The sequence below is a fragment of the Seriola dumerili genome, unplaced genomic scaffold, assembly GCF_002260705.1.
Source record: "Seriola dumerili isolate Sdu_G_001 unplaced genomic scaffold, Sdu_1.0 BDQW01000025.1, whole genome shotgun sequence".
NCBI lineage: Eukaryota > Metazoa > Chordata > Actinopteri > Carangiformes > Carangidae > Seriola > Seriola dumerili.
In genome coordinates this window covers 17,261,335-17,280,525 of record NW_019174280.1, presented here as the reverse complement: position 1 = coordinate 17,280,525, position 19,191 = coordinate 17,261,335, and the positions used below count along the sequence as shown (strand labels likewise).

The window sequence follows — 19,191 nt, the reverse complement described above, 5'->3', positions numbered from 1 at the left end:
TCCTGCGTCTTACTGCCCCCTGCGGGTATACACGAGAGAGGACACAAAACTAGAAAACTCCTACAGTTATCTTTTAGGATCATCCCTTCAGATACCCTCTAGAAAAAAGGGACATCAACTAGACCATGCAATTTCTGAAGACATTGCTGACATAACTGGCTTCTGGAAAAGCTGAAGCTGAACTGCAATGCTGGCTACAAAAAAAGTGATTTTTTTAAATCAACATATTCCATATTGTGTTTGATTGTGTCAATCAAAAGATTTTAAGCCAACATAATTGTGTGTGTGTGTGTGTGTGTGTGTGTGTGTGTGTGTGTGTGTGTGTGTGTGTGTGTGTGTGTGTGTGTGTGTGTGTGTGTGTCACATCAGTTAGAGTGAATAACCTGTGGCTCATAGTGGTCACCTGTAGTAGCTACTATTATAACTCAAAAAACTACAGTATGAAATGAATGTGCAAAAATCATTCACTCTACCAGGCTACAGGGGGAGGTAGATAGCTTGACTCCCCATCAGACTGAGCACTGAGCTGCAAGATAGCTTGTCACAATGTCCTTTGGTACTTAATAAAGTTTGAGCTATTTAAGAAATTTAAGATTATTGCTGTTGAAATAAAACTGCAGTGAGTTACAACTTTATTGTCTCAAGCAAGTTTACTACTTTTTAACAAGTGAGGATATAAGCGATAACCAACGGAAAATCCCATGATAATACATAGCTAATATTATGTTTACAACGAAATATCAGTTTCCCTATTTACATGTGCATGCTGTCACAGACTTATCATATATTACAAACCATAGGCTACATGTACATATATGTTACATTATTTCAGTCTCTGCTGCATTATCTTGGTGTGTGATTACTCAGTAAAAGATCATCTCAACATAAAACAAAAACATTTTTGTTTACAGAACTGAATGTTAGAAATATATGCTAGAGGCATATACATTTAACTCAATACGTCAGGTATATACATCAGCTTGACTTAGAAAAGCTGCTACTACACACATAAATATAACATATTTGTATCAATAAAGCATAGATAGTGGCAAAATGTACTTTTATTTACACATTTTTATTACTTGGGTGATGATATTATAATTATTTTTCTTTACTTTCATTCCAAACTGGACAAAACCAAGGAGCTTTATTCAGAGCTGATATACTGGCATATCTTTATTCTTGGATGGTTGTTATGGGTCTGTTTAAACTGCTCTCACCGACCCAGACCTTGTTCAAACATGTTCAAAGTGACGTAAACAGTCACTGGTGCTGTCTTTTCTTGTTTTGCTGGAAGGCGCTTATATTGTTTACTCATCTTAAGAGGAGCAGTTTCCACAGAACTCTGACTTCGATAAGGATTAAATGTGCTGTTCTCGGAAGATATTAAGGCTGTGGATTCCCCAGAAGAAACCAGATGCTGTGTCTGTACAAGTTCAGCTGGTTTCTCATTCTGTATGTCAGGTGCAAGAACTATGGCTGGGTCAGTGTATTCCTCAATTTGGTCAATGGCTGGGTTATAACCTATTGCAAGTGGAGGGTTGGACGTTCGCTGAAGTTCCTCTGTGTAAACCTGGTCATAGACACTTTCAGATGGATTAGTGAATGCCTGGCAGATCCCCTGTGGAAAACATTCACACAGACAGGAAGAATAAAAAGACATAAGGTGTTGCTGTTTGAAAACTGAAGATAATTCAGTTGTTTTTTCAATGGGAAAAACCTAGGATACAGAATCATGATATCTAAAACCATATGTTCAGATTTTAACTCTTATCAAAGACGTCATCATGAAACACCATTGATCAACCAGAGGAAAAGTGACCAAGGTGTTTGTAGCAAAATAACTGTACACAGACATGGTTACCAATGGGGCCAAAGCAACCTTTGACAGTGAAATTATTTCCTCAATATACTATCTAGGAATTATCATCATTATTAGAATTATTATTGAACTTTATTACTGAACTTTTTTAATTAACAAAAATGAAACATATTATATAACAAACGGAAGGGAAACAGACATGAAGAACATTAAAATATCCGTAAAAACCAGGAGGCCCATGGAAAATGATAGAGAAAATAATGCTTTTTTTTGTGAGAATTTGGGGTTGAATTTGGCTGGAATTTGAATTCCATGATTAAAAACATTGTGGGTATTTTTCCCTAGATGGAATGTTCGACTTGCTAACTGCGTTCAAAGAAGAGTCCAAAACCACAACGATATTTAGTTTCAACTGTGTCGTGTCAAAATCTCCTCAGGTGGCTGTGGCCCAGTGGATCATGGATAAATATAACTGCAATTTATTTATACTTTTTCATGACCACCCCCTGTATAAAGAAACACTTATATTATATTTTCCTCCCCTGATCAAAAATAACTATATAACTATATATAATATAATATTTGATATAATTTAATCATCTCACAGCCTCAGCCACTTTTATAATGATGCAATTCATTCCTCCCATTTCACCTTTTGATGATCTGCAGATGGCCACAACGCCAGAGAGCTGAGGCCTGGGTTAGGCACCGGCTTCTCCCTGAACTTCTTCCACCTACAAAGCAGATTGAGAACCATCATTAAGAAACAAATTTTAAGGTTTCATGGTCATGAATTAAGGGTTAATCACACTGTGCCCTTGGTTCAAAGTTTTCATTTGAAATCAATCCTTATCATATCATAACAGACACTGAAAGATTGAAACTTACTGAATGGCACAGCATAATCCAAGAGACAACACAAGAACTATAACGATGCTTCCAGAGACACTGAGCACTGTGAGGAGCCTCGGATCTATCATAGACATAAGACAAAATAAATCATGTTGCAGCAGTTCGTTGAGCACAATAAATGATTCACCTCCTCAAACCTCTATGAAATGTTTGCAAGTTATTCCTGCATAAAACACACTTTCAACTTTGGAAAAAGCAATGATGATTCATGATTGATTCATGATGATATGAGCAAATGAAAGTTACAAAGATGGTTTTTATGATCTCTGTGTTACTCAAGATAACATTTGAGTGAGTAGTAGTAGTAAGTGAGTAATATGAGTAATAATGTGAGTAAACTAGTGGTTAAGATTAATCATGCAGCCAATAATATGACAGGAGAGTAAATCCTGCCACAGTTCATCCAATAACACTTACTTCATATGTTTTGTTTTTGTTTTTTTTAAATCCTGGACAGTCTCATGTAATTTCAGAAATGAACAAGTTTTAGAGAGTTAAGAGTCATACTGGTTTACAATCCCAAACATATATTTAGACAGAAAACATCAGTTCTGGTTTACACAGGCTTCATTTTCTTCTGTTGCTCAGCACTACCTCTTATTCTTCCCAGATCTCATAACACTAAAACTCAGCTTGCGGCTGCTGGCATCCAGGAGTCTCTTGTTTGTTTGGACTCCTAGATACCTGCCACAGTTTGCCAGAAGGGAAAAAAAACGGTGGTGCCTATTTAATGACCTTGACTGGAACTTGTGAATGTGACCACAAAGCATCTTCCCTCCCTTGTGGCCCACCAGGTCTGGGGTGTTAAAAACATTTAACACTAATGTAGAACCTAGAGCAGGGTGTGTAGCCAAAGGGGATAATAATGTTAGCTAATGATCAATATTTGACCATAAGCTTGGTCCTACCAGACCAAGTAATGCAAGTTCAAATTTTTGCTTGTAAGAGGGAGAGTGTTATTTTCTCTTTTAAAAATTTGTCTCACTTTAAAGGAAGGCTGCCGCTGTGAGTATCTCTACCTGACATGCCAAAGCAGGCATGTATCACCAGTATATGTGCTCTGTTTGATGTCTAAAGCCAAACTAAACACAGCAAGGTATCAAACTTCTCCTAGGCTCATCCTGTATTACCAAACCAAGCTACTCCTGGATACAGTAAAGCAAAACAAGCCCCTTGGTGCAGCTTCAGACATTTTGCTGGCTCATCAGCAGATAATCATATCATGGTACGCAAACATGATGTGGGTGGAGGTGCTGCCTTCATAGTTGTTAAAAGCCATGTCTGCAAGTCATTGTTTGAACAGGTGCTGTGAGAAAAACTGTCCTCCTCTATCAGGACAGAATACTACTATCAGGTGGTGGAGCACTCTTCTTCAACAACCTGTTCAAATCTTGACATTTCACTGTTATGCCTTAGCCTGTGCAACTCTAAGATTTCTAATGGTGAAACCCTGCAGCCTGTCAGCCAAGGAAATATACACATTTATGAGGGCTGCAGCTGTACTCATAGAACTAGGAATAAGATGTATAACATTTGCTCTGCAAAAACCAGCAATTTCCTCTGCCCTTACAGCGTACTTACCAAATCGTTTGGTTTCAAAGAGCCTCTCACTGCTTTTGGTAGTTCCAGTAAGAGCTGTGGCATTGATGTAGACGCTGTATTGGGTGCCTGGATTCAGATCTTTTAAAAATATGTCATGCTTTGTGCTATCTACGGTAACATCTGAAAGAAAACCACAGAAATATCATAATGTTAAAGGAAATAAATCACTTCAATCCATGTGAAAACTTCATACAAGACTGTGGTGGACTTACTGAGCGTTGGTCCTTTCTGAGTACTGTAGAAGATTGTGTAGTTGATTACAGCATCACTGCATACCTCCTGTGACTTTGTATTCCAGCGTACATTGGCACTTTTGTCGTAAGCTTGAACATTGACAATAGTGATATTCCCTGGATCTGTAAAGTACATGTTTTTAAATTTAAAAAATATATATTTTTTGAGAATCATGAAAAAGTCTAAAGAATGGTTTTACCTCCTACTGTGGAGCAGACTTGAAGAGCTTCTGTGTCATAACCTGTCTTGTTATCAAAGAGGGGAGTTACTGTGATATTGTATGGCTTCTTATCCAAGAGATCTGCAAGGAAAGGAAAGTTCTGGAAGTCTATTACAAGGAAGAGGCAAACACATTAAAGCCACTGATCTAATTCTCTTTCCATTAATGGTCCTGCTCAGCTTTTTAGCTTCCATTTTCACAAAATTTGATGGCCGAAGTGGTAGACCGACTGACCATCAGACGGATGGAAATGCTGGTACCACTTCAGTCCAAACTGAAATATTTCAAAAACCATTGACCACCAATAGATTGCCATGAAATTTTGTCAAGACATTCATGGTCACAAGAGGACAAAGCCTTTTGACTTAAGCAATCCCCTGACTTTCCCGTTAAGGTAAACATTATATACCTACTGTGATATTTTGAGAACACATGAATGGAATGTGAGAACCATAACATCGAACAATGGTAGAGGCACTGTGAGCATGTTAGCATGCTGATGTTAGCATTTCACTCAAAGCACTGCAGTGTCAAAATAAAGCCTGACACAGCTGCTAGCATAGCTTTAGTCTCAAGCAGTTACTGTAGTTAAGTGAAACCATCTGACAAGTTTAGAGGCAAAATCTGAAATGTGAACAGATGTCCCACGTTATTGTATTGTATTTTATGTAAGCATGTCATCAAATCGTTTTAATAAAATCTTTATCTGAAAAGTAACTGTAACTGTAACTGAAAAGTAAAGTTGTAAAATAAAGTGAAGTAAAAAGCACATTTCCCACTGAAATGCATTGGAGTAGAGGTATAAAGTAGCATAAAATGGAAATACTCAAGTAAAGTGAACTGAATTCTATTAAACTGAATTACGTGTACTTAGTTACTTCCTACCATTGTTCCTTTGTTTGATTTAAACAGAAAAGCAAAACAACAAATTGTGGCATTTGACATCTCTCCAGAGTGAGTAATAGTTCTTGAAAACTCATTTGGAAATGTTAAGATCTTTCCAGTAAATGCATTATAGAGCAGCTTTTAAACATCTTTCTCCACCACTCCATCCATTATTTGATACGTCTAGATGATGAAAGACAAGTCACAGACCACAAATCAGCAATGGGTTTCGATAATGACTCATACACAAGGCTCACTCATTCCAGGTTTTCAAGTGGACACCCATAAAGTATTTATTCAATATCCATCTCTCTTTCTGACATCCATCTACCATTTCATGCCTGTTGTCTAACCTACCAATCAGTGATGTGTTAGTGTATTTGCTCTCCTTCCAGTTATATTGATTTCCATTGTGGGTCCAGTCGATCATATAACCTCTGACAGGCTGAACAGGAGGCTTCCAGCTGACCAGAATAACACCTTCCATGGTTGAAGTCTGGATTTCAGTAACTTGAGGGAGGCCTGCCAAGTGATATCAAGTGAAAAGAAGAACTGATTGATACCGGACCACTAACATGCATTAGGGCGAAGATTCATAAATTGTTAACCATTAAAAAAGATAAAATCAATGACATTAAAACTCACTCTGTCCAACGGCTGGAACATAAACGGAGTCCTTGGCCAGCAGGGTTTCATTACGAAAGACTGTGAGAATTATTCTGTGAGCTTCTTGGTTCACATCAACAACACAAGGTGAACTGCTGCACAAAGTATCCGTATAACTGACTTCAGTTGTGTGTTCCTTGTAGGCAATCTGTTTTATAGCGTAGGTAAATGTGTCTTGGCATGTTGGAGGAATCTCCTGTGTAGACAGTTTGAAGCACTTTAGGTCAAGAAGTAATGCAGGGAGCATGTCTCTTAGGAAATGTAGATTGTAAAGTTGGAAATTGAAATGAATTGAATTACAAGTTTGGGAATGAAGGAAATGAATTTCAATATACTGTGTAAAGGCAGCATTGAGAGCCTTCCTTACCCTCCACATGGCATAAACTTTTCTAACTCCATTTTTCTGTTTAGACACCTTTCTCCACAGCTGCAGTTGGATATCACTCTCTGTTAAAATATGTTCAAAACAGTTAGAATGGAATACACATAGAGAAATATAATAACAATTGACTCAACAGTTTTGGTATAAATTAAAGCCAAAAACAACAGAACATGACCACTTTTCATAACTAACACAGACCAAAACAGCTTTCAACTATGGAAATCGCTGCAATTTCTCTCGGTCATTCTTGTTTTTGGTTTTCTGTCATCGTACCAATTCCGGAAAGTAACACAAGATCGTGCGAATCTAAACCCAACATGTAAACTACAAATTATTAACTCAGTGATGAGTATCTGGAACCATCTGTTATCAGTTCTCTGGTTGACATTATTCAATGTGAGTCACACATACACTCAACATTTGACTTTGTATTACGTGCAAAATCTCACTGAAGTCTACCCCACCATGCCTCTTAAATGTGTCAGATTTTAGCAGCTCCCACTGATCTCTATCAGTTCTGATTTGGGTAACTATGACTGTTGCCAACATGACGCATGTTCAATAATTTCCCACTAGAAACTTTAGTGAAAATTCTCCATTTACAATTAGTGGCCTCCTTGGACCTGTCACTGTTGTGAATAGCTAGAATATATAATAGCTTCAAACCTATAAGGAAGTATTTCTAATTAAACTGGTAACAAAGTATGAACATCTTTAAGTTGTTATGAATGTATGGTTTCTGATCTTCATGGGCACCAGGACCATGAGAGCAGATCCAAAGAGGGGCCATATCATTGCTTAATTATTGTTGCAGCCAAGTTACATTCACATTTATAAACTCAAACTTTGGAGCTATTTCAAATCATATTTGTAGATAATAATGCACTTTTGTCAGTTCTGATGTCCATCTCTAATTTCCTTTCTTAGTGCATCGAATTATCATACGTTATCATTAACTTCAATTAATGGTTCTGAGTGAGTATAAATGGTGATGTAATTCATTCTCAGTGGCTGGAAAAATACCGGTCCAGATTTCTTCATTGTGGCATGCAGTTTTGAGCGAACATTGTTTTTACCATTTAGTTTCGTCAGAACCGTCTTTTCCTGGCTCCAGTCGCTCCAGGGGGCCTTGACTAAAGCACAGCGGACTGAAACTTTGTAGGTACAGCAGGATTCCATTTTTTCAATGAGCTCCACCTTGTCCATAGAGTTTGGAGTCTTATTGACCACCTTCTATTAAAAAGCAAAGGAAAAATATCAGTTAGAAACGTTCATTCAAATACAGGAAGATCTACAAGGTCCAGGTCTGAAGAAATAATCTTTCACCATCAAAGTTATACTAATTTACTAAGGCAGATTTTAAACAAACATTTTGTGCTTTGAAAGCTTTCTTTAGTGTCATATCAAAGTTATCAAAGCGTTCACGTCAACACCACCATATACGACAATGAAAACTGAAATTCCTGTACAAGGGAAAATTGTGGCTCTTACCTCTGGAGTTCCATCACTAACAGCCTGGAAGAGAAAAGGGAAACAAAAATAGCCTCAATTAGCCATGAGGGGTATTTAAGAAACAATTTCACAAGAAAAAGGTTTCACAGTTCCCACTGCCATCAGGCTATACAACACCTCAGCCAAAGGAAGTGGACCAATCTAATTATTATTGTTTATTTATTATTAACTGTTTTCATCATTATTATTATCAACAATGAGCTAATGGACACATTAATTTCCCCTAGGAGACAAATTAAGCATCTATCCATCTATCTATCCATCTATCCATCTATCTATCTATCTATCTATCTATCTATCAGCAATGTTCTGCCAGCATGGTTGGTTTTTAGTTGAACATTTTGTTGCCATAGCAACGCCAACTTGCATTTTAACTGACATTGTTATAGCCACCATTTTGTTAAATCTGTGTCCAAGCAGATATTGTCAGGTACCTTTATCTATTATATATTTTGGCAGTTAACTATACAGTTTTGGTCTCAACTAAAGCCAAAAATGAGAGAACAGGACTACTGTTCAAACCTGGAATTAAAAGCAAAATAGCCCTGTGATCAGCTGCAAGCAATTGTGGGTTGATGACTACAATACAATGACTGTGACTCAATACACTGTTTCTGGTTTAGCAGGGATATGCCTAAAAAGCTTGTTTATATGACACAGATATGTAGTGGTAATTGGTTCTCTTGAGTCATTTTAACATTCATAAAAGAGCAAGAAGCTCATTCTAGGTATCTGCTAATTTACTAAGTCTTTTTAGGTTTTCTCTAATGAACTGTAGGCATAAGTTTGCTGCATTGATTACCGTGTTATTGTGTGATGCTTTGTTTCTTTCTGGCCTGAGGGATGATGAAATTTATGGTCATGTTTCTCTGATTTGTGATTACTATCAGTGAAATTGTTGCTACCAGCAAATACATCTGAGACCAACAGTTGTCTTTAGTAATTAAAATGACATACCTTGGCAAATTTGACTTGACAGTGACTCTCTCTTTGGGGTATTGGCGAATTCCATTTAACCAGCAGATGATCAGACAAGACAGTTACCTTTAACTGTGGACGGATCAGTTTCACTGAGGGAATACAATCAGCACATTAAAATGCAGAAATGTGCAATGTTAAAATGCAAAGACATTTTTTAATAAAATTTACTTCATGTTACTTACATATGCTATAGGGGTCAAATTCATGAGGGTCGGAGTAAGCTTCCCAAGCCGCAGTTCGAGCTCTCACAGTAACAATGAGATTCCCCATGAAATGTATTTTATCATTTGTATCTATATCTCTGGATGTGCATGTGGTTACATGTGAGTTGCAGATTTCAACTTGTGACGAAGAGACACTGAAAGAAATACATGTTTTATATTAAGTATAAAAACCAACAAGAGAAAATAAATATTTCTGCAATAATTCTTACACAAACAAAGGAAAACTACTCACAGCACAGAGTAGCTTATTTTCAGTGAAGAATTATTCTGATGCTCCCAGTTGCACGTGAACAGTTGTGGTACAACAGCATCCTCCTGATTATCATAATGCCACATGCATGATATCTTGCTGGGTTTTGCTGTGAAAAAAGCAAGTAACCAGTAACATATATTTCATCTTATTGCAGGTATCAACAGCCAGAATGTCACGATATAAGTACCACAAATAATTTCTTACTGTAGGTTCTGATGGTGGTGCCTCCAAGGACTTGGCGAGTATCTGCACTGTGGCACTGCAATGTAGCACTGTGGTGAGTGAAGTTCTTCAGTGACAGTTTTGTGTGGGAGGAGTTGATAGTGTTTGACCAGCTTTCATTGATGCGTATGTTGTTCAGTGTCCAATAGATGTTGCCCCGGATACATGAAGTCTCACACACTATCTCAGTATCAGATCCCACTTCAATGTACTGATCTTTAGGGGCAACATTGCAGGTGTTTGCTTGCTGGCCTACAGGAAAAAAGATAACGTTATTCAACATTTGAAAATGTAACTGAAATTCCTTATGATGTAACGCAACATTACATTAAAGGGGTAGTTTGATATTTTAGGAAATATGTTTATTCACTTGCCAAGACTTAGCTGCCCCTAAGCAGCAGGAGCCAGCAGAAGGTTATCTTTGTTTAGAAACAAGACGAAACAGCTAGCCTGACTCCATCTTAAACTAACTTATTAACACACTGTATCTCATTAGTCATTTTTACACTTTTACATGCAACACAGACCCCGAGATGGATTCCAAAGCGGGCCGCTGCGGTAAGGATTGAGCCAAAGTGATATGCACTCTACCAGGTGAGCCATCACGGTGCCCCAGTCTTCCCACTTTTCAGTTGCCAGAACATCATGTTATGTTCCTGTGAGCATCTAGTATGTTTATTACTGAGTGCTTCAATCCTGGTTCACTGATTCTTGCTGCCTTCTCTGTGTTTGGGCTTTTCCCCATTATATGGGGAATTGAGATAATTCAATCTGTTTGGCTATTTTGGACTGCCTTCACTGATTTTGACCCCTGCTTGTCTCATTTTCTCATAAGCCATTTGTTTGACTGAAGCGGCAGACTTCATTAGAGGTCTGTCTTTGCATCTCTCCATCTGCATTTCGCTCTGATCCCCTGTGTTTCTCCCTGTGTTATTCCTGCTTTCATCTGTTGTAATAAAAACTGGTGAATCCTTCCAACAATCATGAGCAACAAAACTGAATCTGTTAACAACATCTGCAGCAAAAGTTGTTCCTTTGTTGCAATGTTCCTTTTGGCAATTCTACCAAGTATGTTTCAGTACTGCAGTATTCAAAAATATGTTATAAAATATGTTAACTAAAAAGCTACAGCACAACCCGTAGAAAGAATATCAAAGAGGACTACATTACGTTATGTTTATATCCTGTAATAGTTTTTTAGACACATGTAATTGCCTGATAGAACCAGACCTGCATTTACATTCAAACAAGAAATGTTTTAATATTTGAAATTCTTGCAATATCATTCCAAAAAACTAAAGTAGTAGCCTATATATTGTTTTTCAAAGCTGATCCCTGTTTATTACCCCATGTTAACCATAGTGATCATTATGTTATGAAACCAAAACAAAACGAGCATTTCCCAGAACTCCAACAACTGAATTTGACCAGTCAGAACCTGTGCATTTTAATATTAAGCCTTATCCACTACAAGAAATACCAAATATAAAAGTATTACTTACCTTTACAAGTGGTTGAGATTAAAAACAGAATAAATATGGCTAGGGACGGATACATTTCTTTCATCCTATTACCAGGACTCAAATAAAGCCCCTTTTAAGATACATTGAGAGCCGTCAGATATCCAGACCCGTTAGATAAAATTAAAATCGCCGTTACGCTACTGTAATGGCAGACTGCGCCCCACACTGCACCGCATTTCCCCACGAAGTCTGTCTCTTTACCAAATAACGGGAACTGAAGAAAACCTTGAAATAAACGGGAGGTATTACACAACAGTAGGCACAGCGAGCTAAGAGGAAGTGAAGTAATTTGACGAAAGCTTCTAAGACTTTGATACATCGTTTCTGTGTAATCTCGGAGCAACGTATGAGTGTCAAGTTGAAACAATTAATTATGAATCTCACGCAACAGTCAGACAATAAATCCCAACTGCCTACAACATATTTGGCTACAAGATGTGTAGAAGTACGCACACGACTTCACAAAAGACAGACTGTAAATTAAAAGTAGTCTACCTTAAATGGGATATAATAAATGCAATACAATTCTGCCAGGTAAGTTTCAGTACTGCAGTATTATGACATCCTACCACAGAAAATAATTCATGTCAGACTGGGATCAAAGGTACAAACCCTTTAGTTTGCACCACAGATTAGGTATAATTGCTTATTCTGGAAATTTATTAAAAAAAATACTAATTAAGAACAGTTTATTAATCAATTAGTCAACTGACAGAAAATAAGCCAGCAACTCTTTTTATAATAGAATAATTGTTTTTTTTAAGCAAAGATCACAAACATTCTCTGATTCCAGCCTCTTAAACATAAGAATTTGATGCTTTTCTTTGTCATATAGCCTACAATATTTGAGAAAATATCTTTAGTTGCTACACTATTCACATCCAAAAATTGATTAACTAACTCAGAACCATCGTTGATGAAATGAATGCACAGTTTGAGTTTGAACAAACCAACACTCATGCCAAGAGCCCCTCAAACACAGTCACAAGAACAAGTCTACTGGGCAATAATGCTAGCCTCTGAGTTCATCTATGCAACAACATAGCAGGGGAAATCTACTGCTAGCCACTTCTCAGTAATTAGGATCAACACCTCAGTGATAGCCTGCATGGGGTCCACTCTCAGTCTCAGTTTACAGGCTCCATTCCACCTAACCACGGGTCATTCGGCTATAAGGGCCTTGGAGAAGTGAGTGAATCACTGCACTAATTGATATGTCTTCAAGTGGGTAGCCTAGCAAGGCATTTGATGATACTAAAAGACAAATAGAAAACACATCTAACCTCTTCCTGAGCAGTTTCACTAATACTTTTCACCCTGTCTTACTGGAAACGCTCAAACCAATCAAAACAATACTAATTTAATGTTTCATATTTCATATGATGCACATGTTCCATCAACTATACTTTCAATGACTTGCCTTGTGTGCAACCAAAGGATACACAATACTGAGCAAGCTCAGGCTTTTTTATTGTCCATATTTAGATAGACAGACAGACAGAGATAGATAGATAGATAGATAGATAGATAGATAGATAGATAGATAGATAGATAGATAGATAGACAGAAGATGTAGTTGTACAAGCCTCTTTTTGTCGGCATAATGTTAAACTTTTTGACTTGTCTTGTTGCCATACCTTTGTGCTCAGATGGCTCCACCTAGTGGTTGATGCATGTAATTTAAAGAGCTTGTGGAAAGACTATCAGAAAATAATCATTAGTTGTGGCTATTTTCACTAAACTGAACAACCCTGATATCCTACGCATTTAAAAATAAAAGCATGTACAATGCCCTCTATGTGCAGAAACATTTTAAACGGGTGTAATGCTGCAATTACTACATTGTATATATGGTTCAGTTACGAAAATACACCGGAAGTAGTTTGAGGGTATCCGAGAAGTAGCTAACATGGCTAGCTTAGTTAGCTTGCTAGTATTAGCTACATTGCTGCTTTGCGACCGTTGAACTATTTGACAGCTGAACTGTTTACTTTCAGTAGGTTCATTAAAGTTGTATGTTTGTTTTGAAAAAATAAAAATATCATAAAATAATACCTACAATATATAGTGTAAAGCTATTGCTGGTTACGCTAACAAACTTGTGTAGTAATTATTTCCGGGGTAATTTTGTAACTTGGAAACGTAATACACTGTACCACCCATCCAGTACGCTTGTCCCCACTGACCTGTGACCGGTCCCCGCTTTCATGTCGACTGCGGTGCTAATTGCCGCTGTTGTCGGCGGAGGGGTCCTATACGTTATGCGCCGTTTGTTCCCCGCTCAGAAAGCCGGAAAGCTGCTCCGGTATCCAGCCGACACCATGCGGGGAAAGACAGTCATCGTGACCGGGGCTAACTGCGGGATAGGCAAGGCCCTGGCCGCAGAGCTCCTGAAGCTCCGAGCCCGGGTCATCATGGCCTGTCGGGACCAGCGGAGCGCCGAGGAGGCAGCTCAGGACATTAAGAAACAAGCGGGACCAGACCAGGGGGAGGTGGTCATCAAACACCTGGATCTCGCCTCTCTTGGATCAGTACGAAGATTTTGTGAGGAAATTAATGAGGTAACTTGTCATGGTGGGGGAAATTGGGGCAGATTTTCTCCAGCTGAATGGGCAGTTTATTTACACTACAGTGTAGTTTAGCTTTTGAAATGACTGGTGTCTGGTTCATTCCAGCAATTGTCATGTCCGGTACAAAAGAGAGTGTTACAGGGGTTACACTTTGGCTGCAATGGGACTGTCCTTGGTGCTGAACTTCAGTACTACACCATAACTTCTGTACCACCCCTCACCCACAGTGACCTGACATTAGTTAACACTGAGAAAGTCTGAAAGCATCCAGCTAACTCCTGCCAGAGTTCTTGGAAGTTGTAATCAAGTGTACTTTTAAGTTACTTAATCAAATAATCGTTTTGTGTATAAAACAGAAAACAATGGAACAGTATTCTAAAGCCAAAATGTAACATCCTCAAATGTGTTGGGTTTTTTTTCCAACAAACAGTCATTTTACTTAAAGCAGCAAATTCTTACATCTGATAAACAAGAGCCATCAAATATTTGGCCTTTTTGTACAATTATTTGAATTATTATTAGTTATCAAAGTAATTGCTAATTCAATTTCTTTTAATTAACTAATCGATTCATCAACTAAACACTGCAACTCTGCACTCAATAAATGTAGTGTCCAGCTCTTTTCATGAGAAAATTTATAACTATAAGCGTATTAGTCCATACTGATGTATACCCACTGTGCAGGCATGCACTGTATGTCACATACATACATACATACATGTGTATATACCCTGTATTATAATAATTTATTTAAAGTCTTTATAAATCCTGTAAATACTAGGCATCTAGAGACTAGCAGGACATTGGTATCATTTAACTGCCTCTTTACTTTATGTGGTTCTTTATTTTAAAAGGACTTTTTGATTTATCTCACAATTGATGCCAGCTCTTTTAACATGCTGTACAGCAGGCCAACAAGAGTTTTTTCAATCAGAGTTCCTGAGATCTCCAGATCCATTTTTCCAGTGTAACTCACTGTGTTCAAAGAGTACCAATGTTTTGATTTTTTAGGAATATTTTTGTAAAATAATGCATTCTTCATAGTAGCATCATCTTGCCAATTCTTTGTCATGTGCCAACATTTACCTCCCATAACCACTGGGTGTCTCAGGGTATATCCTAAGACTGATTTAATGGCAATCACAGGGTCCTAAGATAATTAATTAGTGCTTTAATGAAGGCAGCTTTACATCTTTAAAACACATACACAGTGCTAGCATCACTTGTAAGCAAATTTACAGTTTATGGTTTTGGCTAATTAGACAGATCAAGATTCAGGCCATTTTTGATATAAGGCTTCAAGCAGTTTGAAATTCACTACAACCTTCCTTAATTGAGTCTGTTATTAAGCTTTAAATGCTTTAAATGTCTGTCTCCCTTTAGGAGGAGTCCAAAATTGACGTGCTCATCAACAATGCAGGCATCTTCCAGTGTCCTTACACGAAGACAGAGGATGGTTTTGAGATGCAGCTCGGTGTGAACCACCTGGGTCACTTCCTCCTCACTCACCTCCTGCTGGACCTCCTGAAGACTTCTGCTCCCAGCCGCATCGTTGTGGTTTCCTCTAAGCTTTACAAGTATGGCCACATCAACTTTGATGACCTGAACAGTGAAAATAACTACAACAAGGCCTTCTGCTACAGTCAGAGCAAGTTGGCCAACCTGCTGTTTACACTTGAACTGGCTCGTCAGCTGGAAGGCACAGAGGTCACAGTCAATGCTCTCACCCCGGGCGTCGTAAGGACCAGACTAGGCAGGCATGTTCAAATCTCCCTCCTGGCAAAGCCGCTGTTCTACCTCGCCTCACTGATCTTTTTTAAGAGTCCACTTGAGGGGGCCCAGACTCCTCTCTATCTGGCCTGCTCCCCAGAGGTGGAGGGAGTGTCAGGCAAGTGTTTCGCTAACTGCGAGGAGGAGGAGCTGATGGCCAAAGCTACAGATGAGCAGGCAGCCAAGAAGCTGTGGGACATAAGCAGCAGGATGGTTGGACTCACTAACTAAGCAGAGTCCTGTTCTGTGGACGGTGTTTCAGGGGACTTAAGTATTCCTGGACAAGATAATTAATCCTTAGCAGCCCCACAGACTGTACAGGGAGAGATGGCTTGTGAAAAGACCAATTGCCACCTTTCAGATAAAATCATTAATTGACTGACATATTGTGCCAGTGAAGTGTGTGAATTAAGTCTCTGTAAGCAAGTGCGCTGCGAGTGTATTGCACAGAGATTGTATAAAATTTGAACAATTAAAAAAATGTGCCACTACAAGAATCCACATAAATTTGTGACACTAGGAAATGTGGGTCTAAACAGGAGAAACATGATAAAAGAGCACACATACATCACTTATAGGGATACTCCAGCAATTAAAAATTGTATTTCCATTAAGCTCGAGTTTATACCATCAGAGTTATACTTTGGGAAGCTCCCTCCAGAGACACAAAAGACATTATACAGCAGTTTCTACAGGCTAAGTTGTACTCCTCATGATAAATGAATGGACTTTAATGTGCAAAATTGATGGAGTGCCTCTTTAATTGTAGATTTCCCATTTGTGCTTAACATTTACAAATCATAATATAGCATATATGGAAGTATTTCAGAGCCAAAAGACACTAAAATAATTCCTAAAACTTGATAGTGTCTGCTTGGTCTGAGGTTATGAATACAAAACCTAGACAGCACCTTACTCTTATGCCAGTGACCAAGATTCACACACAGACCTCATCATGATCAAAGGGAGTGAACTCATCTCGTAGCATTCATCAAAGCCAAGCTGAGCTGTCACATTTTCCTCCACTGTGAGGTCACATTATTGCTTGTGCTTTGCAAATCCTCAGAGTGGAGTGAGGAGCATATCCGTTTCTGGTTCAGCTATGGTGTTTGAATGCTAAATTTGTGCATACTTTAGCATGTATTTTTGCCGTGTATAAAGGAGAGGCGGGAGGGGGCAGCTGTTAATCTAGTTTCCCTCTCTCGATGTGTTTGAAGTGTAAATGCTCTCTGCTGTGTCTGGAGGAGCTGGAACAATAATAAGGTCGACAATGCAGATCAGTGGGATGCTGCTGCGCTGGGGCTCCCTCCTGTGGATGGATTCAGTCGCACATGTAAATGTCCTCATACCTCAGCAGGTAGGAAAGGAGGGAAAGGAGATGAAGCAATGAATATAAATGAAATAAGTGAATTTCAGATGCACAAGAATAATTAGAAGAAAACCCTGACTGAACGTCCTGTATAAGCTAATAAAACCACTGTTTGTAAAGAAGGCTGAATACAGAGGGTGGACTAAATACAAGGCTGCAACCGAGAGTTAGTTTCATTATTGATCAATCCACCAATTATTTTCACAACGGACCATATACGTGATCATTATATGTGAGAAAACACTGGGAAAATCAAATTTTCCTAAAGTCCTGTGAGAAATAATGTCAAGACAAAAAAAGTCTTGTTCAGACCTGCAGCGTTTAGTCCATTAATTGATTAATCAATTGACAGAAAAGTAATCTTCAACTATTTTGATATTTGATTAATTTGAGTTCTTCAAGACAAAAATGCCAAAATTTTCTGTTTGAATATTTTCAGATTTCCTTCATCTTCTATGAAAGGAAACTTAACAAAAACTTGGGGTTTTGATTATTGGACAAAACGAGACATCTAAAAACGTCACCATGGGCTTTGGGAATCTGGGATTGACATATTTTACAATTTTCTGACATTTTGTGGAACAAACCACTTGAAAATAAAATAGTTGTTGTAATTCTAATCTTGGTCTTGTTTTTGTCTGTCCAACAGCCCAAAATCCAGATATACTACATTCAGTTTACTGTTACAGAAAATATAGAAGAAAATTCTAATACTTTGCTATAAATTATTAACAACATAGTTAGTATATAATTGCATATTAAATTTCTGCTGATTGACTTATCAATTAATTGATAAATCATTTCAGGAGTAACTAAATGCAAGAAACACACAAGTAGGGTTCTGGTTTTTGAATAATTTACTAAAATAAAAATTGTCAGAGAAAAGCAGCACGTTCTCAGATTCAGGAGACTGGAGCCAGCATGTTTGGCATTTTCCTTGTTAAATGTGTGAAAGGATCAACTGATTATCAAAATACCTGGTGATTAATTTTCTGACTAATCAATTAATCAGCTAATTGCATCAGCCCTACAACTCAGTGCAGTATAGTGGCCTAAAAGAACATTATAAGCTTCACAAAGGTGCTATTTATCAGACAGATCTTTTTGAGCTGCTTTATAATGTCAGGTATTCTTGTCATTTTGTCCAGCTGCTGTATATTTAGTAGCAGCATATCAAAGACGAATGCATGCTGAATATTAACTGTTATCTAGTGTGTCCGATATCACAAATAGTCACAGAGTCACAGGATTCATTTCCTCATACCGTAGTATTTTCTTGATGATGACTCTCTTCCTGTTTTGCGTTTGCTGATCTTGGCAAAAATCCCTCTCTACTAACCTATTTTTAAATCCACAACAGTGATAAAGCAGGGCCTCACGGTGACTCAGCAGGCACACACCACATGGCTGCAGCGATGTGAGTTTGAATGATGAAGGGTTCAGTCACTCGACTTAACACTGTGGATCGGCAGACATGTAATTATCTTAAAAACAACAACTGATTATATGCGACTTTACTTCAAAGTAGAGCGACATTAAAACAAGATGTCTGGTTGATGCGGTCATATTTAAATTTCCCCAAACCTCTGCATGTGAATATGAAAGGAAGGCTGGGAGCCTATATGTGTAATTTGTGCTTTATTAGGCGAACAAAACAACCAAAATATATAAACATGCATCGTAGTCAAAGAAACAAGGTTACAGTGGCTTAATGGGGTGTGGGCATCCAAATCTGAGGTAGAATGGGTGCAGGAAAACCTCTCCGTGGGATATAGAAGAGCAAAAACAAAGTAATACTGACTGCTAAGACAGATCTCAAAACGCTCCATCAATAACAATATAACACACCCATCAATACTGTCAAATTCAATCAACAGAAGAAAAACAAAATATATGTTTCCTGTTGTTCATTTGAGTGATTAATAATCATTTTTAAGATCCCCTTATGTTTAACATTCACATCTAAATCCTCACAAGGCCAACACTGTTTCAGCCGATTAAAAATGATGACTGAAACTAATCTATATGCAGTTTACTTCTCACT

General features: G+C 38.0%; 2 protein-coding genes across 2 annotated transcripts; one reads left to right on the top strand and one right to left on the bottom strand.

Annotated features, from left to right (window-relative positions):
• Positions 1-1,043: 1,043 nt before the first annotated feature.
• Positions 1,044-11,628, bottom strand: LOC111238204 (interleukin-31 receptor subunit alpha-like). The gene is made up of 16 exons (XM_022767615.1): positions 11,418-11,628; positions 9,898-10,167; positions 9,673-9,799; positions 9,399-9,574; positions 9,193-9,305; positions 8,215-8,238; positions 7,800-7,956; positions 6,709-6,788; positions 6,321-6,537; positions 6,033-6,197; positions 4,770-4,871; positions 4,549-4,692; positions 4,316-4,456; positions 2,711-2,795; positions 2,475-2,556; positions 1,044-1,621 (listed from the first exon to the last, which is right to left on the bottom strand). The coding sequence occupies exons 1-16, from the start codon at positions 11,479-11,481 to the stop codon at positions 1,217-1,219; spliced, it is 2,352 nt and encodes a 783-aa protein (XP_022623336.1). The 5' UTR covers positions 11,482-11,628; the 3' UTR covers positions 1,044-1,216.
• A 1,795-nt stretch (positions 11,629-13,423) lies between these two features.
• LOC111238214 (retinol dehydrogenase 14-like) lies at positions 13,424-17,725 on the top strand. Its single transcript, XM_022767629.1, has 2 exons — positions 13,424-13,999; positions 15,392-17,725. Exons 1-2 carry the CDS (start codon positions 13,646-13,648, stop codon positions 16,007-16,009), a joined length of 972 nt encoding a protein of 323 aa, XP_022623350.1. The 5' UTR covers positions 13,424-13,645; the 3' UTR covers positions 16,010-17,725.
• Positions 17,726-19,191: the final 1,466 nt, after the last annotated feature.

Coding starts and splice junctions, on each gene's coding strand:
- LOC111238204 (XM_022767615.1), bottom strand. CDS start 11,481: ATGAAAGAAATGTATCCGTCCCTAGCCATATTTATTCTGTTTTTAATC. Junction 6,789..7,799: donor GGTTCTGACGAAACTAAATG/GTAAAAACAATG, acceptor ATATTTTAACAG/AGAGTGATATCCAACTGCAG. Junction 4,872..6,032: donor CACTAACACATCACTGATTG/GTAGGTTAGACA, acceptor CTTTCCTTGCAG/ATCTCTTGGATAAGAAGCCA.
- LOC111238214 (XM_022767629.1), top strand. CDS start 13,646: ATGTCGACTGCGGTGCTAATTGCCGCTGTTGTCGGCGGAGGGGTCCTA. Junction 14,000..15,391: donor TTTGTGAGGAAATTAATGAG/GTAACTTGTCAT, acceptor GTCTCCCTTTAG/GAGGAGTCCAAAATTGACGT.